The sequence below is a fragment of the Mustela nigripes genome, chromosome 6, assembly GCF_022355385.1.
Source record: "Mustela nigripes isolate SB6536 chromosome 6, MUSNIG.SB6536, whole genome shotgun sequence".
Lineage (NCBI taxonomy): Eukaryota > Metazoa > Chordata > Mammalia > Carnivora > Mustelidae > Mustela > Mustela nigripes.
The window spans coordinates 59,003,086-59,027,515 of NC_081562.1; the positions used below are offsets into that span (position 1 = coordinate 59,003,086).

At 37.5% G+C, this 24,430-nt stretch overlaps 1 protein-coding gene and 1 non-coding gene across 2 annotated transcripts in view; one reads left to right on the forward strand and one right to left on the reverse strand.

The window, feature by feature from the left end:
- Positions 1 to 287: 287 nt before the first annotated feature.
- The window catches only part of SLC15A5 (solute carrier family 15 member 5), an 80,148-nt gene continuing 56,005 nt past the window's right edge, over positions 288 to 24,430 (reverse strand). The window contains exons 7-9 of the mRNA XM_059404768.1: positions 23,069 to 23,197; positions 3,362 to 3,470; positions 288 to 435 (exon numbers count right to left, since the gene is read on the reverse strand). Of these exons, the coding sequence (XP_059260751.1) occupies positions 288 to 435; positions 3,362 to 3,470; positions 23,069 to 23,197 (386 nt within the window). The remainder of the gene's footprint in view (positions 436 to 3,361; positions 3,471 to 23,068; positions 23,198 to 24,430) is intronic.
- Positions 19,859 to 19,965, forward strand: LOC132020973 (U6 spliceosomal RNA). The gene has a single exon (XR_009405165.1). It is a non-coding gene; the product is annotated as a U6 spliceosomal RNA (small nuclear RNA).

The following is a 24,430-nucleotide window of genomic DNA, read 5'->3' on the forward strand; positions in this document are numbered from 1 at the left end:
CATTATTGCAAAAAATTGTAAAATATTGTAATGCACATGAAACTGTCACTTTGTTGTCATGGAGTAATCATAGACTTTGAAATTAACTGTAATGTATAATGTGTTAATGCAAAAGGCACAATAGTTTACTAGAGGAGTCATAATTAGTTTTTATAAATAAAGTACACAGATACTGTTCATGAAGTCCCTCCCATATGTATTAGTTCTTAAACTAAAAAGCTTAAGATGTTCAGCAGAAGAAAACAATGACTACTTTGCTCATAAGATGGGTAGAGTCAAACATAGTTTCATAGGGCTGTCTCCCAAAGATGGATACTTGAAGAAAATTCCCGCGTACTGCCATAAAATTTCAGAGACTTTTCATGGAGGAGAAGTGTTTCTTCAAGATTACTTCCACTGATGTTCTGGGCATTAAAATGATTTAGATTACAATACCTAAAAAATAAAGAAAGAAAGCTTTTTTTAGGACCAGATGTAGATGACTTGATAAATCATTTGCTTTCTTCCTGTGCTTGTCTACCTTTTATTATGGGCCCATAGATACTGGCACAACCGTGATGATTATTTAAGAGCACTGCTCACCAGGAACAGTCTTTATAAAATGACAAAAGGAGTTTTAGGACCTGTTAAGGTGTCTCATAAAGACCTCTAGATGGCGCTCATTTACAACCTGCAATGAGTGTGACAAAGACAAACTGGAAAGTCTGAAACCCTATCGACTTGATAGCGTTGTGGAGGCCAGGACTCAGGAAGGGCTCATCAAGTGCATGGGGGATTTGTAAATTCGGTGTTGAAGCTATATGGAAAACACCATTATCAAAGAAGAAGTCCATGCATACTTTCTAGAATGTGTGCCCTTTACTCCTGACCCAAGGAACACCTGGTTTTCCTGAGTGTCTTCTAAGGGCCAGGCACCAGGCTAGGGCTCTATCTCCACCCTAACTTAATGAATTCTCATTATAACCCTGGAAGGATGAAATTATCCCCATTTCACAGATAGGGAAACTAAAGTTCTAAGAGGTTACATAACTTCCCTGGGGTTTATATGAATAGTAGTCTGCAGAGCCTAGGTTTGGAATCAGTGCTCCCCTAAGGCACTTAGAAATAGCATGCTATACAAGAAAGTGTTTATAAACAAACGCATTTGGTTTTCAATCCTAGGTGTGTGAACTTAGTTTACCTACCTAGATTCTCACTTTGGTTTTCTTATTTATAAAGTAAAATAATAGGGTTTAGGTAGCAGGGACGTAGGTGGAGATTACATGTTATTTGTCTTGCATGCTGCCCAAGATAAGAAGTGCTCAACACTTGGAAAACTGATTTCCTCCCTTCCTGCTTTGTTTTATCCTCTCTCTTTTCTCCCCCTTCCCTTAAAAGTATACAGAAAAAGGAGGAAAAAGCATAGGAAACTAGAGAAGATACGCTAAGAATCAGATTTATTTCTATATCACTTAGTCCCTTCTCATCTTTGGGTCCTCCAATATTTGGTGCTTTGTACAATTTTGTTCTTGCCTCCTTCTCTGCACCCCATTCCACCATCTTTCCCTTCTTTATAGTAACTCACATGTTCGGTAATCACAGAGAAAGAATCACACTTAAATAATTTAACTTGAGCACTAGGTATTAGCTCCATGTAGACTGGACTGAACTGCTTTCTTCAGTTCTATCTTTTCTAGTGCCTGGAACAATGCTTGGTATATTGGTTGAATGAATGAATGAATGAATGAATGAGTAAATCCCTGAGCTAATAGATTCTAGGTCCAGTGCTATTTCGTCCATGAATTCAGCCCATAATCCTGGTCATCTTGGCCATACCTCTTCATGAGTCTAGAAGAAGAATTAAAAAGGAGGAAGAAAGGGGGCATAAAACAAAGAACAAGTCCATTGTTATTACTGAAGCTAACATTTTTGAGCATTTTTTCATCCTCACAACAGCTTTATGGCATAATTACTGTTCTTCCTATTTCATTTTACAAATGAAGAAATGGGCTTAGCAAAGTTAAATGCCTTGCTCATGTTTGTACAGCTAAGTTGTAGAACTGGATTCACTTGGGATAACTCGAAAGATTGCCTTTTAAATTACTTTATGAAAAGACAAGGGTCCAATCTTACAGTGGGAGAAAAAGTAAAAGTTGAGAAACTGCAGGTTTATGAGACTTGGCAGATGGGCACCACTTCCGTGTTTGGAGGCAACGGATGGACGGCAAAGATGAGTTGCCTTCACCTTCCGTTTTCACTGATGACTCTGTTTTGCTACAAAGCTGAGGACATTCCTGTTGGATTCTTCTGCAAGACTCCCTGATATTCTGCTTTGGTTTTCAACCCAAGAATGAGATAGAGAGAAACTATACATGGTGAGGGGTTAATTTGATAACTTCTATACTTTGGAAAATAAGAAATTTAAAAATTCAGACTTTTGCTTTTTGTCATTAATTCTGCCTTGCGTGAGATTTAAGTGCCTCTCTCCTATACTGGACCATAAGCTCCATGAAAGCAAGAGCATATATAAACATTTATAGACATACTGACTTTATGTGCTTCTAGTTTATTGCTGTGCCCATCACATGACCAGTGTTCCAACAGAGTTTTATTCAATGAATAGGCAAAGAAGAAGTGAAAATGATGGGATAAAATTTGACTAAATAGATACGTGACTGGAGGAAAGTGAGAAAAATAAAGATCTCTGTCGTTTCCACAGTGTGGTAGACACGGTGCTCGGCCCTTTACCAAAATTCATACCCCTAAAGCCCCCAAGATGCTGGTATTCTTGATTTTATTTTACAAGTATAAAAATAGAGACTCAGAGAGGTTAGATAATTTGCTTGAAAGTACACAGCTATCCAAGAATATGTCAGTGAGGGAGAGGTGGGCTGGCGATGGATGGATGGTAGCTGATGCATATTAAGCCACTGAATGGTCTCAGGTGACTGACTAAATGATTTGGCAGTTTGTTATTGACCTTGAAATGGTCACTGCTGATTTAAAGGCCTGAATGGAATCCAAATCTTAAGCATCATTAGATTTCTAGCTATTTGTTTAATGATATTTGCTTTTAATGATAATGACTCATTCATTCTTATTATCAATATGGTTATTTCTAATTCTAAAGTGGTACTATACAATGGAGAAAAAATATCTTCCTTCAGAACATGTTTTAGAATCGAGTAAAACACTATTTTATTATAAGGATCAATGGCAAAAGTGAAGCCTAAATTGAAATTTCTTGCTCTGCATAATCTGTTAAATTTCGCTAATATGCTAATTTGTCCAGTCATGGCATACAGGATTCCTGTTGGCTCGGTGATGGTTCCCAGATCAATATTTCATGGGCTCAGAAATTGCTGTCTTACCACACACTTACCTTTGTGAGAAACTCCAGAATCCCAGGACGTTCAACAACGTTAATGATGCCAAAAAGAAGAAGAAGCTTTCTAAATTGCCTTTGTTTAATGTGTTTGGAAACCAATTGCCTGTTTGGAACAAAATGTAATTGTTATTCAACTGCAGAGTTATAAGTTTCTGTGAATGTTTTATCATTCCACTATTCATAGAGATTTATTCGCTTCAGTAATATCTACAAAGCAAAAAAGCTCATCTGAAACTCATTGTTAAAATTCATTTAATTCTCTAATTAACAGTAAAATGACAAGCAAAGCACCCCAAATATTTTGAAGGTCACAAAACCTGAATCTGCATAACACAATATAAGTTCAGAAGAACTGAGCTATAAAAGTAACCCTGATTATGCTAATTTACCAGAACCAAGCAGGTGTATCTTACTCATCCTTATCGATCTAGTATCTAGAACAGTGCCTGACACATAAGAATCGGTCAGTAAATATAAACTGAAAGAATGAAAACTTTTTGCCACAGCTAGATAGTCTGTTGCAGATTCTAATTGTAAGGTTAGTGACATAATACATGTAGATTCCAGATGTTACTTTATTTTGGCAACTTGGGTAAATCCAGTTTCACCTCATTGTAATATCACAGACCCTGTTGGTCAAATTACTTGCAATCTCTTGTTGACATGAAGGTATTTTTTTGACCTGATAAGTAATGCCTTCAAATTAATGCTTCCAAATAAGATAACCCCACTTTCTTATGATGTCAAACTGCTCTATACAAAACCATTAGATGAGTATATATGAAACTATTTAGGATTCAAGGTAATTGCTTTTACTTTGCTGCTAAGTTTTGACTTTTGCTTTGGATCTTTGCTATAATTCTCTCTCCCTTTCCATATCCAGATCCATACTTTTATGTATCATCTCTATTTCTCTATTTTCCTTCAGTGGGTTTGTATTACTATTTAATACATAATATGAGATAATGTATTATATATGCAACACTTATTTTTATGCAGTACTTTTAAAACAACAAGGGGATCTTAGTATTAACAAATACAGATATATAGTATCACATAATGTTCAAAAGATTGTTCAACTAGAGGGTATTATGCTGAGTGAAATAAGTCAATCAGAGAAAGACAATTATCATATGATCTCCCTGATTTGAGGAAGTGGAGAGGCAACGTGGGGGGCATTAGGGGTAGGAAAGGAATAAATGAAACAAGATGGGATCGGGAGGGAGACAAACCAAAAGAGACTCTTAATCTCAAAAAACAAACTGAGGGCTGCTGGGGGTCGGGGGATTGGGACAGGGTGGTGGGGTTATGGACATTGGGGAGGGTATGTGCCATGGTGAGTGCTGTGAAGTATGTAAACCTGGCGATTCACAGACCTGTAACCCTGGGGATAAAAATACATTATATGTTTATAAAAAAATTTAAAAAAAAGATTGTTCAAAAAGCCAAATCTATCTTCACGGAGAGAGCTTATAATCAATTGCAGTTCTGAATGGGCACAATATTTACCAAAAAAATTATGCATTATGAATACAGGACTTAATCTTCTTTGAGCAGTCAGATGCCAAGGTTTTGGCATTTTCTTCTTTTTGTAGGAGCAGTTCCTACAGTGGGTTGTGAAAAGGGGTGTGGGCCTAGAGCAATCAGTCTACGTGCCAAAAGACTTGATCTCCAGTGCTATCTTTGGTACATGGGTTGTGAGTTGCTTCCTGAACTAGAAAATGGTTCTTGGCCTTTCCCTTGACAGTGCATACTTTTAAATGGAAATTTGAATTAAATGCTCTGTTCAGGGTTGATAGTCAGCAAGTACATAAGTATGACAGCTGTGATTCATGGTGCCACTTCCCATTTAAAGCTGTTTCTCTTCTGTCCTTTAACAATGACTATTATTTTGGACCAACCATGAAAATTAGCTTGTGTCTTGGACCTATAACTGAAATGTGGTGTTGAGCTGAAATCTATGCAGTAAGTTCTACTTCCCCATTTTATTCATTTGTGTTCCATTACAATAGAAATGTATAGTGTTATTGCTATACTGACATAATGCCTTCCTTTGACAGGAGTAGTTTCATAGAATGTTTCCCTCTGTGTCTGGGCCTATGTAGCCTCTGTGTGTGTGTGTGTGTGTGTGTGTCTGGGTGGGTGGGTGTGCACGTGTGTTTAGAAACTACACATTTGATTGTACTTGAATGAGGGGTGGAAGTCAAGGTAAGGTGAGATGACATCACACATATTTTCAGGAAGAACTAAACCCCCTTGCTAAGCTTATTCAAACAGTCCTATTTCCTTATTTCTCTTGAATTAACATCCCAATCTTATTTCTGTCCTTTTCATTTCACATCAGCACTTTGCATGTGATGTGATTAGACCATCTTACCACTGTGTTTCTCTGGCTAGACTAAGAGGAGTTTGCACAGAGTATGTGAAGCCTCAGAATTAACATGACATTAATTTTTCTTGGAGCATGAATTTTGATCCATAATAAGTAATTGAAAAGGCTATCTTTATATTATAACAAAGTTAGATGAGGGAGAAGCATATAAATTTTGTAAGATCTTTATCGGTAAAACACAATATTTCTAAAAAAAAAATAGTTGTGCAATGACAGCACATACCAGCCTATCTGGTTATGGTACCAGCTCGCCCTGCCCATGAGCATGTGCTTGGAACTGTCACTAGGGGTGCTCTGGTGGACATAAATGAGAAGTGCCGGGAGATGGAATTATGGGCGTGAGGCATGAAGGGAAGATGTCGTGCTGGAAAGGTTAGGGAAAGGCAGTGGGAATTTATGAGCAACACAAAACGTTTCGTGAGTGGAGTATTTAAAAAATAAAATGAAAGATTGACATATTACCTATTCAAATTCTATAGTCTTTCTCAAATATCATTTTCAGTGTTCAGCTTCCTTCCTAATGCTGATCCTCATGCTAGCTCCGTATTTTTTTTTTTTAATTTTATTTATTTATCAGAGAGAGAGAGGGAGAGAGAGCGAGCGAGCACAGGCAGACAGAATGGCAGGCAGAGGCAGAGGCAGAAGCAGGCTCCCCGCTGAGCAAGGAGCCCGATGCAGGACTCGATCCCAGGATGCGGGGATCATGACCCGAGCCGAAGGCAGCTGCTTAACCAACTGAGCCGCCCAGGCGTCCCGCTAGCTCTGTATTTTTGCCTTACTTAGCTATAAGCTTACATTCCCTATGTAGCTAATTCACAAGGTGAGCTCTAAGGTAAGGAGAAAAATGATCTGAATTCATAGACTGGCATCAAGCTGGACAGAGAGATAGTTCCAGAAACCTAAAATTTGCTTTATTAATATAGAGTTATCAGTCTATGTAAAGAGATAGCTTTGGGGGTGAAGAGACAAAGAAAGAGCATGGCAGAGAGACTTTTGAAGTCAAATACTGTCTCCATTATTTAATAGTTTTGTTTTGGGGCATTTGCCCAATCAGACCATTTCAGCCTTGGTTTCTCCTCTCTAAAATGACAACACCTTTCTCACCGAGGTGTTATGAGAAGTAAAAGAGATAATAGATGTCAAGAGTTGGACACAGAGGAGGCACTCCAAAACTTGAGATTATCACCACCCACCACACCTTATAAGTGGCATATGCATATACAAAATCCTGTAGCCTGAGCTTGGTGTTGGACCCATTTCCTATCAGATATCTCTTCATGTTCTTCATGTGCCATTTTTTTTTTTTAATCATTGTCCCAGGACTGGTTGTAAAATGTTCCATTTAACATTGTCAGTTGACTCAGCTCTTAGGTACTATAACTTTATTTTAGTAGCTTATAAACTTTTATTGTCGTAATTCACATTTGTGCCATTTTTCATCAGACATTTCTAGTAGCTGATTGAAATCTGGGGCATCCTTGCAAGAGGAGACAAAGAGAAGACTTAAGGTCTAGAATGGAACAAATTAAACTTCCCCAGATCTTAGTTTGGGTGGGTAGGAAGGTTAAAAACACAAGAAAAAATGCATGCCTCAACAGTGGAGGACAGGAAGTGCCTTAGTGAACCCTAGTTGAGTACTTTAATAGTATATCTAGCCTACTTAGTAATGAGCATTGGGCCACTGAGTAATAGAACATTCACAAAATACTTTGCAAGACTCAGAAGTTCCCCAAATATTTTTTGTTCAGTTAGATCTATTTGTTCATCTGAAAATCATTTGCTAGGAAGTTGTCATGTACCAGGAGATGGGCATTCCAAATTGCTTAAGAAAAAAGAGCTCAGAGAGGTTGGTAGGGCAGGCATGCAAAAAGATAATTACTCTGGAGTGTTAGGCCTTAAGAATACTAAGTAAAATGTTTTTACTTACTTTAAATTATCATGGCCATTTTAAAGACAAAAGGACTATGGAATTATCTAGACTAGTTCTTGTATTTTACGGATTAAAGAGCAAAGGCAAGAGAGATAAGTAGAGGCATGGCTCAGTAGAACTCTCATCTTGTTACAACTGCACTGCTAAAGCCACCATTGATGCTAATAGAATTATGTTGCTGTAAACAACACAAAGTTGCTAGTATGAAAAAGGAATATACTTTATCCTTGTCCCTTATGTCTTGCATTGTGAGGCCCCAAATTTCATGTGCTGCCCTCATGTCTTGAAGCCTCACAGGGCTCCAAAGTCGTAAGCACATACTTCTCTGCTCTTTCAGATGCCCTCCCCACCCAGTGGGAAGTCCCCCCTCCTCCACCGTCCCCTACAAGGCTAGCTCCCCTGTTAGTCACACCAGGTGCCTGGTACTGGTCCTAGCCCTAAAGCTTTTGCCTCCCTATCAGCCTTCAATGTTATTCAAACAATCACATCCTCCTGCAGGACCCAGGAGCTGCCTCACTGCTTTGTTCCTACCAAGCCTGCCCTCCGCAGATCATCATTTACTCTACTCCCAAGTGCAGCCTCATACGGCCCTGCATGGCACATTCCCCTGCCCTGGGCTATGAGTATATGTGACTAATAAACTGCTCTCAGTCCATTGCCCAGCATCAGGTGTCATATGCCATCAGCTATCTTAGCCCATTTAGGTTGAGGATCTCTTTCCTACACCAAGCTGGTGAATAGGAGGTGATCAGAACATACCCCTACACAGAAATCAAGGTCAGTTCTAAAGAGAATACTGGTAGCTGCTGTTGTTCTAATGCATAATTACTGCTTTGGGAAGAAGTAGCATTTCCATATTCCATTCTAATCAGTACCCAACGCCAAGTACCTCTGCTTCTAGTAGCCCCTTAAACCATAAGACATGAAGTAGTGGGAGCATGACCAGCAAGACACACTGCATTCATGTAGCATAGCTCTCCAAGAAACACATTACACATGAATGTGATTTTTAGGGAGCATCCAAGAGTCATGTATGCTTGAGACCAGTTTACAATCACATCATTTGATCAGATGGTTGGACAATCAGAAAATGGTGTAAAATTCTCATTCCAGCCCAGCAGTCTGCTCCTCAGAGTAACTTGGGGCTTTAATAGGTGTACTTTCACAGAAGACTTTATTAAAAATAAGGAAAGGGAGGAGACTAAGGGAATCCACATAAATTCTTCACTGGTAAATACTGTCTCTCGATAAAACTCTTCTTTTGAAGACGACTAAATATAAAAACTACCCTGCAATCCAGTAATCATACTACTGGGTATTTACCAAACAAACAAACAAAAACAGAAAACATTAATTCAAAGGGATACATGTGCCCCACATTTATAACAGCATTATTTGCAATAGCTAAACCATGGAAGCAACCCAAGTGTCCACCAATAGATGAATGGATAAAGAAGATGTGTGTGTGTGTGTGTGGACATTATATACATATATATATGAACATTTTTCAGTCATAAAAAAGAATGAAATCTTGCCATTTGCAAGGAGCTAGAAAGTATAATCCTAGGTGAAATAAATCAGTCAGAGAAAGACAAATGGCATATGATTTCACTCATATGTGGAATTTAAGAAACAAAACAAATGAATAAATAAGGAAAAAGAGAGACAAACTAAAAAACAGACTCTTAATTATAAAGGACAAACAGGTGGTTACCAGAGGTGAGGTGGGTGGATGGGTGAAGTCGGTAAAGGGGATTAAGAGTACATTGATAAAGAATACCCTTCACTATTATCTTGATAAACCTACAGATAGGCTTAATAAAAAATAAAAGAGATTCAAATGAAGATTATGAACAGGATAAAATGTGACTTGTCTTCTGGTACTAACATTGCTCTGAAGTTCTATGTCCTGGTAAAGATGCAAAACATAAGAATTAATATTGGAAAAAGTGATTTAAAAAAATTATAATTAAGATTAGATAATTTTGTTGTAAACTTAAGGTAAGCTAAAATACTCTCATACATTAACTAAGAAAGTTTAAGAAGTTGAATGCAAGGCACAGACATAAATATTAATAATCCCCCTATATAATAGTGATTATGTCAGCGAGTTGTAATGAGGGTAAAGGAGTCGGTTCATAACAGCAAAAAGAAGCAGAGCATAAAATGCTTATAATAAGCCCAACAAGAAATGTTCAGGATATATGAAGAAAAGAAAATCTTACTGAACTGAATTATTTAACATTGAATAAAGAAAAAATTGTGTTATATACTTAGGTAGAACACAAAAGATTATAAAAGTTTTATTTTTTTAAGTTAATGAACAAGTTTTACGTATTTTATTAAAATAAAAACAAGATTTGGGGAAAACTGATAAAATGATTCTAAAATCCATCTGGAAATATACACCCTAGGAAATAAGATTTTTACAAATGAAGACTAACCATAGGAGAAGTATGATTAGTAATAGTTGATAGGTAATATATATCATAAATCAAGAGGCAGCTCAAAGGTAATCCTGAAATAGCCCAAGAATCTCCTAAGAACTAAGAATATATTAAAGTATATATTACTGATTAGTTACATTCTGATTATCCTATGGCTGTGGAGTACTTACAGATTAACTAATTTTTCCCACAATAAAATTGAGTTATGCTGTGAAATTTTGTTGTTTGAAGGAAATAAGTGGGTACCTACACCACCACTACACTTTACAGGGTAAAGTCCACAAGGATGAGAATATTATATTTGAAATATGAAACTACTGAAATTTCCACAGATAAATGCAGTGATATTAATCGCAATGGAAAAGGTTGATAGATTTCATCACATGTATCAGCAATACTTGCACAAAACAAACTCATCTATGAAATTAAAATGTTAAGTTAAAACTAGGAAGATATTAGCAATAAATTTGACTAAACGATAATATCCCTAAAGTTAAAAAACTGTTTAAAATTCAAAAAGAAAAAAGACAAATAGACCAAAAAGGAAAATGGGCAAAGAATATGATCAAGCATTCTATGAATGAGAAAAGATCAAAGTATTCATAACATTAAAAATTTCAATTTTCCATTTTGGAAAAATACAAATTAAAGTAGTAATGCAATATAATTTTTTCCAATCATATTAACAAAAACCAAAATATGATTATGCTCAGGGCTGCAGCTTACACACTGAAACAAGTGTTATTCTACTGCAGTGGTGCATAATTGATGCAGCCTTTTAGAAAACAATTTGTCTTTACTTCTCAATAGTCTTTAAAATGTTATCCAGGGGCACCTGGGTGGCTCAGTGGATTAAGCCTCTGCCTTTGGCTCAGGTCATGATCTCAGGGTCCTGGGATCAAGCCCTGCATCAGGCTTTCTGCTTGGCGGGGATCCTGCTTCCCCCTCTCTCTCTACCTGCCTCTGCCTACTTGCGATTTCTCTCTCTGTCAACTGAATGAATAAAATCTTTTTAAAAAAATGTTTATTTTTTGGGTGCCTGGGTGGCTCAATGGGTTGAGCCTCCACCTTCAGCTCAGGTTATAATCCCAGGGTCCTGGGGTCGAGCCCTGCCTTGGGCTCTCTGCTCAGTAGGGAGCCTGTTTCGCCTCTCTCTCTGCTTGCCTCTCTGCCTACTTGTGATCAATCTCTCTCTCTCTCTCTGTCAAATACATAAATAAAATCTTTTAAAAAAAGGTTTATCCTTTTTGAATGAGTAATCCCATTTCCAGGATTCTAGGGGGGAAAAAAATGAGGGATTTTTTTTGTGTGTGAATTTGAAGTAACATGGAAATATGCTCACAATACTTGTAAGGGGAAAAAAGTGGGAACTTGATATAATTATTTTATTGAGAATTCAGCAGAGTTTATTCAGACCCCAATTTCATTTAAAATCTCTATAAATTTAATACCCATGCACACATGCACACAAATTAAAAAAAATATTGGGAAAGAATTTACCCAAACAGTAATTGTCATCCTCTTACTGGTCTTTCCCCTGCTCCTTTACAGTTTGGATTTATTTCATCATATTACCTTTACTGCTAAAAATAATCTTTGAAAACCATTTCATCAAGCATACTTTTGGAAAAGCTGACTTCCCTAAATCACTTCCGGTTTTTGATAAAACAATGGAAAAGGGTGGTCTTCCATCACAACCTACTCTTTTTCAGCAGCTGTAGTATTGAATAGCAACCTTGTGCTCCAGTTCGCAAGTTAGGTGCTGTTTCTACAACTGTCCTAAGATATCATTTTGGAAATCACAACATCCCAAGTAACAAAAAACAGTCTATTCTGAAACCCAAGATTCACTCAACTTCCGTGATAGCTCCCTATATTTCCCTACTGAAACCCTAGGATTACCAAATATCTCAAATATACATGCATTATTTTAAGGGCTACGGCATATTGCTTTTGATTGGAGGTGTATTTCTGCTATGTCTTTTCGGAGGAAGTTTCCGTAGTTCCTCTTTGTACTAGCACTGTTTTATTTTGAATGCAATGGGACTTTGAAAATATTAAAATGTGCCTTTTGGAATCTCTTCAAATGATTGTTGGGCACAGTGAGCCATTATTTCCCCCTCAGACTTTGTTAGATCTTTTTTTTTTTCCCTTTCAGTTATTTTTTGTAATGCTGGGGATCTAGCAAACGTCCAGAGTTGTTGAGACAGAACAGAAATGGGTTTTATACCTTACTTTATCCCTCGCTTCCTATGTGCGAAGAAGTATGTAATTAAAAACGTGTAACAGCCATTCTCCAGGATGGACCTGCTTCTGTGCCATGGGAAATAAATTCTAGTGTAGCAAAAGGAGCTTGGGAATCAGGCATCCACCCCTGCTGTAAGATTTGGGCAACTGACATACCTTTCTCTGTTCACTTTCCTCTTACGAATGATGAGGCTACAAACATCCACCCCCAAAGAATTGTTGTGAAGATTTAATGAAATAATATCTTTGCAAAATACATACAGCAAGGTCTGCATATAACTGACACTTAATAAATGTTAATTTCTTTCCTTCTTCCTTTCAGTAACCTGATTTAAATGCTTCATTTGAGATTCATAGCTCTCCTACCTGAGTTAATTTTTAAAACACATTAATTTTCATGATACCTGAAGGAAATAATATCTAACAACTATATGCTAACTTTGGCTTTTCTACCACTTTTTCGTATTCGTCTAATAAGTACCCAAATTATGATTACCCTCAATTTACAGACGAGGAAACAGAGGCACAGAGAGGCTGAGCTGTTTGCCTGGAGTCATGCAAAGGAGACAGAATAATTATTTGTTGATTGAATAGGTGAACTGAGGTTGGGCCCCAAATCTGCACAGCTTGATACCTTGCTCTCATAACAAGTCTGCATGTGGAGACTTTAATTTGCATTTGTACTTCCTGGGAATTGTGGATAAAAATGAAGTTAGGTGGCTGTTTCCAGGAAGGGACACTGTGTCTTTCAAAGCTGTGGAGAAATTGCTGTGCATTGTTCACCTGAACTGCAGAAAGAATGAGCATGGGTGATATTTGGGAGAACAGGCTTTCTTATAAGGGTGAGTTCATTCTGTTGAAGAGCGTTGGGAGGTAAAAACCCATCAAGATAGTGTGTTCTCATGATGATTTCAATGAATTATCATGGAAATGAGTTTTAGAAGAGAGGTAATGCTTTGTGATAATAGCCCGATAATGCCATTAGCTATGAACTGTAATTGTAATAGCATTAGTCAAATGAATATATCTGATATTAATTTGAGTGTCAAATATTTCTATAAGGTTCTTCTTGTTAATTAAACATCAGCCTTGGTATTATTAATTCACTATCTGTCCAGGGCTGGCACATAGTAGGAACCCAGTACGGATTTGTGAACTGAATTTATAAGTCAACCTCAAAGTGGAGCTATTTAAAATAGTAAAATGGTGAGTTTAAATAACACCATGGATACAGCAGGAACTGATTTTGCCCAATATCTGCTTATTTGTACAGTGTGTTCTCTAATTTGTAACTTCAGTCAGCTAATGACATAGACTTATTTCAGAATTTGAAAAGAGATCCATCCCCCTCTTTTGCAGGTTTGGAGGGAAATCGCATGTAAGATTCACTTCACATTACTTTAATTCAAGAAAAGATTTTGTACTTTTTTTCCTGTTCTGGGTTCTTTAGGCCATTTAAAAATCTACCAGACAGCTTCATAACTGCATTGGACATCTGAATGAATACCACTGGACAAAATCATGCTTTTGGTCATTTGGTATCACTCTTCGTGATTACCAGCATCAACTGGGCCTTCAACACTGCTGGCAATCTTAACGCTTCTCTTCTAAATCCTCTTTTCTCGCTGGTATGAAACATGTTCTTAGCTCTTTGCTCTGTCTATTCCTCATTTTCATCTGAACCCCCTTTTGCTCTCACGGATGGCTGGCTGCCCACGTCATAAAGAAACCCAGGAGTCTTGAAAGGTAGGTACCAGCATCTTTCCAAGACTAGAACCACACCTCTGCTTCCCCGGGCACCCATCTTCCCCATTCTCTCTTCTGTATGAGTGCGGGGATCCACCCTCCAGTAAGATCTTAATCTCCATTTCTTTCTCTTACATTTTTAGCTTCTCCATCACCAGATGTTTTCCTCAGTTAAATATACTCAAGTACTGTATGATGACTAACATAGCACAATAAAAAAATTAAAAAAAATATTAAATGAAATCTGGTCATTTGCGACAACGTGGACGGAACCAGAGGGTATTATGTTTAGTGAAATAAGTCAATCAGAGAAAGACAATTATCATATGATCTCCCTGATATGAGGAAGTGGAGATGCAACGTGGGGGGTTTGGGGGGTAGGAGAAGAATAAATGAAACAAGATGGGATCATGAGGGAGATAAACCATAAGAGACTCTTAATCTCACAAAACAAACTGAGGGTTGCTGGGGGAAGGGGGGTCGGGAGAGGGGGGTGGGGTTATGGACATTGGGGAGGGTATGTGCTATGGTGAGTGCTGTGAAGTATGTAAACCTGGCGATTCACAGACCTGTACCCCTGGGGCTAATAATACATTATATGTTTATTAAAAAAATTTAAAAATTTAAAAAATATATATTAAAAAATATGCTCAAGTATCTCTCGAAATAAAAAAGCATCTCTAACTCCCACCTCACCTCCCAGATAAAATACAGGACTCACCATTAAATTTGAACTTCAGAACAACAATGAATTATTTTTTTAGGGTAACCGTGTCTTAAACATTGCACAAATAATTTTTTGGTGTAAAGTATGTCCACAATATTGCATGGGACATGCTTGTACCAAAAAAAGTATTCATTGTTTACCTGAAATTCACATGTAACTGGGTGTCCTATACTTGTATCTGCTAAGTCTGGCAAACCTACCCACATTCCCATCTAGCCCCCGTTTTATCTCTTAAATCTTCTTCATTGCCAAGTTCCTTTAAAAAGTTGTTTAAATGTGGTAGCCTTTATTTACTCACTTTCTAAATGTTCTTCACCCAACTCTAAACTGGTTTTCATTCCCTTCTCACCACTGAAATGACTCTTGGTAAAGTTTTCAGTGATCATACTGTTTGTTGCTAAATCTATAGATATTTTCCATTCTTCATTTTATTTGATCTCACAGTAAGATTTTACCCGGTTTATCATTTCCTATTTGAAACAATCCTCTCCTTTATCTTCAGTAAATAAACATATGCATATACACGCACACTTCTCTGGCTGCTACTTTTCTTTCTTCAGCAGGCCATTCCTCCTCCAACTAAACTCTAATATGGGGCTTTTCAGGTCTAAGTACTGGGCTCCTTTTTGCTCTCATTCTCAATATTTATGCTAGGTAATTTAATTTACTTCTACGGGTTCCAATGCTATTTTTGTGCCAAGGACTCTCATATTTATGTATTTAAGGCAGATCTTTTTACGGAGCTCTAGATATTTCTATTTGGATGTCTCACAGGTATGTTAAAATTAATATGTTAAAAAATGAACAGGTGACAAGTTTCCCAATCCATTTGTCTTCTAGTGTTCTCCATTTAGTAAATGAAATTTTTGTCCATCCTATTGCCCTTGGCAGAATCTGGATGCTTCCTTGATACCATTCCTCTCTTCTGCATCCTACCACCTCTTGACTCCACTAGGCACTGGTGATTCTACCTCTAACATCAAGCTTATATCCATTCATTTCTTTCCATCTCCCTATTTCTTCCCTAGTTCATCCCTCCTCTAGACTTGCTGGGGTTAGTTCAATTGTATGCTTCTCCCAAACCATTCTTTCCCCCCTTCTAAATTATAATGCATTCACAGTGATCTCAAAACAAATAGATCATGTCACTTGCCTGGTGCCTTTATGATTTCATATTGCATTCAAGTTTTAAAAAATTCTTATAAGCCCAAGGTCCTGCATAATTTTGCACCTAATTGCTCAACCTGACTTCATGCGATTTCCTCCCATTTGCTGATTATTTTCAGGTCACTGATTTTTGAGTTCTTCTGATGCGCCCAGTAATTCTTTACCTCCAGGCCTTGGTATAGGTAGTCTCTGCCACAAATACTTACTCCTATGCTCACCAAGCCAAATAGCACTCATCCTTCTAGTGTCAACGTCAATACTATTTCCAGGCACTCTTAGAGTGAGCACTAATGCATATCTAATTTCATCTAGAGTTGTATGTTTTCAATACAAAGGAAGCTCCGCTAATGACAGGGGTCCATGAGGCCAAGAAGAATCTCAGAGTATTGCTTTATTTCATCTCATTCCAATCCAGAGCTGGAATTGAAGCTGAATAGGATACCCAATATCCTCATTTATGGAACACGTTCTTTTTTGAAGAGTTATTGGAGTGCTACAGCAGATCATCATATCCATGATAATCCTAGCTCACTTGGAAAAAGTTGAGATCCCAATCAATTTACAATAACAACAATATAAATCATTATTTCTGTGCACTTTTATTACGCTGATGCTTTATATCTATTTCCTCTAGTCCTTATAGAAATCTTGGAAGTTAAGTTATTTAGTGACACAGTTTTAGAGATAGAGCTATTGAGACTCAGAGAAGTAATGGGCTCAAGATTTCACAGCTTGTTAAGGGCTGAGTTGAATTTGAATTTGGGGTTGTCTGGCTCAAAAATCTGCTCTTTCTTCTTGTGAGCCAATAGCAGTGGATAGTTGTTTCCCATAGTCTAAGGGTATTTTGAAATCTGCTTTGGTACTGTTATGAACCCTGAGGCATTGGAGCAGCTCCAAGGGTCTCTGGGGGCCAAAGTTTGGGGGGTGTAGGATAAGTTGTATCTGAGATTCATAACCTCGTTGTGTGAGGAAGATTCTGCATCTACTTCTGACTGAGGAAGTGAGCAGGATTTGCCTGTGAGAGTTAGCAGGGGCCTGTCAGTTGATCTAGTTGATAGGCAGGTGGCGTATGGCCTAGCTAAAGGTAAATGATGGAGTAGCAGGCCTCTTTCCCTGCTTAGTGTTGGGATCCGTTATCAAAGGAATGAGACTGAGACAAAGTTAAAGTTATGCAAAGCCTTGTTCTATGCCAAGCATTAGAAGTCAGACTGACCGGCCAGGGCCACCTCCGAAGAGAGCGACCCTCTCCCGATCTCACAGGCTGGTTTTATAGGGCATAACCGCAGACCCACGGTACGTGGCTTCTATTGTTAAGGTGTTTACCCCCAGAATGGATACCCGGAACCATACCAGGAACTACTGGGGCATTTATTCCCGGAATGAAGTTCGTGGATGTAAACAACAATATGGCTACCTAGGCAATATGGAATTGCTCTGGCTAAGCAGAACCTAATAGTTAAACAGGTTTTAACATGAAATTGGCCTTAACACTTAGGTCTAAAAATCTCATCTCGAAATCCAGGTGAGGCTGGACCTGAGGCACTGGCATGAATTTGAAAGAAATCTCTCTGGGAAAATAAACACGGACCCACGGAATCCAGTTAAATAGCTTTCCAGGTGTATAAATATTTTCTTTCAAGTTTACTGCAACTGTAAATTCCTCTTTCAAGAGTGACTCTGTGATTCAGGCTGACATGGCTGTCCATGGTCTCGATAACCACAGACATTCAAATGAGGAATTTAAACGATCACATTTTTAATTTAAAATGATCTTGATGGGAATCAAACAGCTAAATCCTTTGCTCTTCTCCTGAACTCTAGGAGGAGGACTAACAGGGACAAGAAGATGTACTCCTCCCCTTCTTGATTCTGCCCAATTATGCTTTTTCCCGTAGACATTTTTGCTTTGGATCTTTCAATCACCTGCACGTCCATAACTAAGATGTCACTTTCCACTGAATTCTGTTTTGTTATTTTTGTCAAAAGGTAAGCTTGAACCCATGAGTGTGAGAAAATTGATCTGGTTGCTAATGGGATATAGTGGAAATAAGCAGCTTGCCTGACTTTTTCACTCCCTCATATTAGCATTGCTACTTTTAGAGAAATTATTCCTGAAATGATTAGTGTAGGAGGATGGGTTTAGTCTTGTATCTTTTCCTTTAAAGCACTCGGAGTTAGAGATCCCAGAAGGATCGGTTTTCTCACTTGTACTGAAAATGTCACTCTAACAGTTATCTGTCTGCACAGTCAAGTTTTGAGAAATCTTTTGAATTTACCGCATTCACACCATTCTCCATCATGGTGCTAAAAATGACTAATGCGGCTTGGAGACTGGGAGACTGTGAGAGCTGATCATCTCTCCCAATCATAGACCAACACTTACACACTCACATACACACATGCTCAGCTGACATGAATCCTTAAAGGTTTAAAATATCTTATATGCTAAATGGAATGCAGAGGCGTGTGGGAGGCTTAAGTACATAGTTGCAGCGCTGGTGTCGCTCTGGTCGGTTCTGTCAAAAAAACTGGTCTGGTTGTTTGACTGAAAGACTGGTCTTGTTTTTAACCAGAGAGGCTACTATATCATATATGACTTAATTTTCTATTTAAAAGAACCTCTGGTATGAAAATGATCAAATGTACTATTTAATTCTATCCTCTCGTTATCTCTGAGAAAAATGGAGTGCAGTATTCCCTTTTTCAAATAAGAGAAAACAGTCTTCGGGAAGATGGTGACCTACTGGAAGTCAAAGGATCATTCTTTTTTAGGGGCCCTGTTAGTCACCTGAGCCAAGTTAGGGTCACAAGAACCAAATCCTCTAAATAACATCATCTCCTTTCTTGATGAATTCTATTCTGATGGCTAAAGGGATTATCACAAACATAGATATATCCTGCTCCCAGAAAAACATATGACAAAGTCTCTCGTGACGTCTTTTAGGGAAAGATGGAGAAGAGCATGGGCTGAATGATAGCAATTAGAAGTGGGAGCTGATTACATCCAAAAGGGGAAGATTAGTTGATAACTGGCAGTGAGTGAGGTCTGTGGGAACTTATTTTTGGTCCTGTCCAATTCACCAATTTTGTCAATTACCTGGATGAATTCTAGGAACTTGCTTACTAAGTTTGCAGATTACACAAAGCTAGTAAAGCAATAAAGATTAGTAATTCACTGGGTGACCGAATCAAGTTTTTAAAAATGTCCGTTACTTAAGATGGTGAGTTGACATTTATCAAGGATAAAGTCTTGCATTTAATCAGAAAAAAAATTGTGATAGGATGAGTGAAACTTAACTGAGAGCAACTGATAACAAAATTTTAAAAAGCCTCAGGTTTTATATGACCATAAGCACAATGCAACTACTGAAATAGTCAACACAATCTCTGTTGTCATGCAGAGAGAGAAAGGGAGAGAGACACCAGGCTGATAAAGATTAATCCTAGAAGCCATAGTACTAGATCATAGCACTAGCCATCTATATGGAGCACATACTGTGTGTATTAATTACTTAATCCTGAAAACAGCATGATGAACTCTGTATTGTTGTTACCGGCACAGAAACTGGGAACACATTTCCAGACCATCTGGATTTGAACACTATACCTCATTGTTTCTCTGAATACTTATCAAATGTTGGAAGAGTTGGTATGTGGATAGAAAATTAGACTTATTCTGTGGAACATAGTTGTTAGCAGATGGGCAGACAAGGTTACGTGCAAAGCAGAGAAATTTTCTAGGTATTAGGTGACACTGTACATCTAGTTTTGGGTACAATGTTAGACTAGATGGCCTCCGAAGTTAACATCCAATTGTAAGATTCTAATTTATTGGGTGCCCATTTTGGCGGCATGTATACTAAAATTGGAAGGATACAGAGAAGATTAGCATGGCCCCAGCGCAAGGATGACATGCAAATTTGTGAAGATTTCCATATTTTTTGAGCACTGGATGTTATATGCAACTGATGAATTATTGAACTCGACATCTGAAACTAATGATGTATTACATGTTGGCTAATTGAGTTTAAATTTTTAAAAAAGATTCTAACTTATTGGGAGAAGATTTAATGTAACACAATATTATCACGAACACCACCACCACCATTAAAAAGCTTTAAAAGAATAAGTAAATTGAAATAATAAGTAGTAATGTAAATGGTGTTCTCTTGAATACAAGTTCACAGAGCATTCCACTCATACCCATGTGGCTAAGATGTCCTCACCATTTGTCCTTGGTGAACTCCACCAAAATCATATAGACTTTTGTTTATCCATCTTTTATTATATTTAGAATATTGTCAGTAATATCCAACATGCCGACCCCCATCCGAGGAGGTTGTTTTTCAGAACTAACAACTGTCATTAAAAAAGCCCTCACACCGTGTGACTCGTAATAGCTGTTGGTGTATTAAAAGCAATATTGATGTTGGTTTCAGAATACTGAAAGGGTTAGATCTCTGTCAGATACTAGTTGTGATGACACGACCACTTTGCTTTTTTTTTTTCTGTTTTGATTACATTTCAAAAATAAGGATAACTTTGCCTTTATATGATTGTTGCAATAAATGCAATAATGTAAGTAAGAGTTCCTATCATATTATTCAGATTCTCAAGAAAAATGTAGGTTTTCAATGAAGTGGATGATACGAATAATTGTGTGTAATAGAGAATTTGCCTGGCCTTTGTCCTGGGTCCTGTTTGGTAAACACTAAACCCATTGAATTTTCTAAGTAAATGGAATGCCTTTGTTATACAGGGTGGGGCCCTCCAGGTTCACCTGATGGTCAATTCTACAGAAATGACCCAGAAAGGGCCTGGCCAGCCAGGAACACCAAGCCCAGGATTAGAGGGTTGAGGCTTTGCGTCATGCAGTAGCCCAACTCTGGAGCAAAGAGCCCAGAGACTGTGTTCAATCACATGGTCAATGGTGCAATCAATGCTGGGTACATCATTAAACCTCAATGAAAATCCCACACCCTGAAGTTCAAGGAGGCTTCCCTGGTTGGCCATATTCTGCATATTGTAACACACTGGTGCACCAGCTGGCCACTGCATCCTTGAAGAGAGAAGTTTCGCTTTTGGAACCTTCTTAGACCTTGTTCTGACTTGTATTTTTTTGCCACCGTAAAGCTGTAATCATAAGTACTGTGCTTTCCTGAGTTCTGTGAGTCATTCTAGCAAATTGTCAAATCGAAGGGGCTCTGGGGGGACCTCCACATTTATAGCCAGCTTATCAGAAGTGACGGCCGTTCTGGGGAACCTTTGAACTTATGGCTAATGATTCAAGTGAGCATAGTCTTGTGATGCTCAGTTTAACTGGGTATGTTTCTCAAACATACATAGGAAAAAAGTAGATTCATATAAAAGATAAACTGATAGTAATATTTGACTTTGTAGTTCTTCTAGAATTTGTCAAATATGGTTTGATTATAGACATTCTTAAAAGCAAATTTTCAGGGCACCTGGGTGGCTAAGTTGGTTAAGTGTCTGCCTTTGGCTTGGGTCATGATTCCAGGGTCCTGGGACAGAGTCCTGTATCTGGCCCCCTGCTCAGTGGGGGGCCTGCTGCTCCCTCTGCTTGTGTACTCTCACTCTCTCTCAAATAAATAAAATCTTAAAAAAAAAATTTCAGAAACATCTTCATTGAGTACTATTGAAGAAAATAAACGTATGCTGAGCATGAAAGATGTTTAGGTAGAGATATAGGTAAGACTTTTCCTGGTTATCCTATAAAACTCTAATACCAGTGCTTTGTTCCTTGTTTATACATAAAGAATCTAACCACCAGAGCAGCCAACAACTTGCTGCTGTTCACAGAATTATTATGACAGTTTGAATTTTCATCCTTTGAGAGATGGAACCATATCTCACAAATTCCACATAGGACAGAGCCCGGCACACAAGAAGTATTGCAATACACACTTGTTCCACTCTCTCAGTTAACTAAGACAAGGGCAATAATTCATCTTATTAATAATCAATCAAGGATTGTACATTTGTTCCCTAGAATTCTACTCTACCTATCATCAAATTTATCCTTCTTAATTTTACTTCTTCCCTATGCCCCTGAAAATTTTGTGAGGATTTGGGAGTGTTTATTTCCTTGTCATGGTATCCCCACTATCCAACATGGTCCCTGGAACAGAGTGGTCATCCATAAATATTTTTTGAATGTAGATAGTGTTAAAAGGAGTTTCTCATTCATAGAAGTTAATTTTTCCATAGTTGGAAACTATGTAAATTAAATTTGTTACAGGAGATCCCAAACCAACATTTTTTTTACATTATTTTAAGTGCACAACTGTAAATACCTTTGAAAGTAGAGAACAAGCTTGTAGTATTTTAATACAATAAGCAAAAGTAAATGTTAAAAAAATGTTAAGCCATGTTAACATCTTAGAACAAATAAAGGAAAAAGCTTGTGGATTTAAAATACAGCCAGAGACATTTCACCATGACATCTAATCATTGTCATTCTGTTGATTTTTCTGTCAGCACACGTATGAGTAGTATTTTTTTGTTGTATGTGAATTTTTCAGATGGGGTGTATCTCCTGATCAATTACTATGGGAAAAAATTTTCAAGACCATTTTCTATTCAATTCACAGCTTCTTTTGGTTTGCGTAGACATGATTTCTGGAAAATCACAGGGAAAAAAGATCATCCATAGACCCCATTCGCCTACATTTCCATAGGGCTTACCTTTCCTGAAGATTATCTCTGCCAGTTATGAGGCATTATTGAATATGACCTCACTGAAAGATCTAATAAGAATATAATACACTAAAGAAAGACAGCAGACAGGGTCTCATGAGAAGTGACATTCTGTAATTACCTCCTCCTATCAAAAGAAAAACAATTCCTAGAAATTAATGAATACAGCAAGAGTCTATTTCCTATCTTAATTCTATCTTAATTGCAAAAGTGGATCAATTAAAAAAAAGACTACACTGGCAAAGCCCTTCTTTTAAGATTTTGTCTCCCAATTCTCTAGTCATCAAATCAATATATATATGTAAGCATACCATGAACCTATTTTTACCTTCTGAGATGACATACACCATCTCCACCAGCAATGCCCCCATGAAACAACCAAATCCATTGAATAGTGTCAAAAAGTTCATAGAAGTTCCTCTTATGGTACTTGGAACAAATCTGTATATTACAGAGACTGAAAGGAAAAGAGAAAGTAAAAATTTAGAACATTCTCTGTAAAATACTTCCATAGAATATTATTCAAATTAGTGTTGATCATACCTCAAAGAAAGTTTACTGATAAAGGCAAAATTGGGGGTTGACTTCGTTAAAGTTACTACAGTAAGGCATACTATGATGTTACAATTTACATGTTTCTAAAAGGAGTAAAATATGGCAAAACATACTCTTTAACAGCTACAAGGAAAATTTAATTACTTGGTGGTTTAAGTGTCCCAATATATTCACCCAAATTTCACCCCAATGTGAATACTTCTTACTAATTTTGGATTGAGGTGAGAGGTAATATGACAGTCTAGTAATAAGGTCTATGATCCTGTGATTTTTACATAAATCATTAGTTTCCCCCTAGAAAACTTGAATTTATCATGTAAAGTCAGCATGGAGGCTAAGAGGATGTTCTGGAATGAGACAAGATTTTGCTAAAATCCCAGGTCAACTATTCACTACCTCTGTAATTTTAAGTAAGTTATTTAAACTTTCCAAGCCTCAGTGTTCCTCTCTACAAAATGGGAATAATATCTTTACTCACTTGCAGAGGTGCTGTGGCTCTTACTTGCTATAATGCATATGTAATATTATAATGTATGTAAAAGGCTAACTTGTAGGAACTGAATCAGGTTGGCTATTTTTAACAGTAATAATCTTACCAAGTCACATGGTTCCTACTTGGCAAAGTCCCTTACATGCATTTAAATTATCCTATTTAAGGAGAGGTTACCTAAAGAGAGACTATAGCTTAAGCTTTGGGTCTCCTAAAAAGTTATCTTCCTTCACCCAGATCATTGTTGGGGTAATGGTGGCAAAAGGTTGAAAAAAAATCAAGAAGGAAATCTTTTTTTTTTAAATTTCAGTTACAAATAACTTTTTTGAACAGACTCTTAATTATAGAGAACAAACTGGTGGTTACCAGAGGGGAGGAGTTGGGGGATGGGTGAAATAGGTGATGGGGTTTAGAGGGCACACCTGTGATGAGCACCAGGTGAGGTTTGAACTCACTGAATCACTGTTTAAACATTTGAAACTAATATAATATTATGTGTATATAAATAACTGAAATTCAAATAAAAACTTAAACTCCTCCCGCAACATGTGCACACGAATGTTTATAGCAGCAATATCCACAATAGCCAGATATGGAAAGAACCTAGATGTCCAACAACAGATGAATGGATAAAGAAGAAGTTAT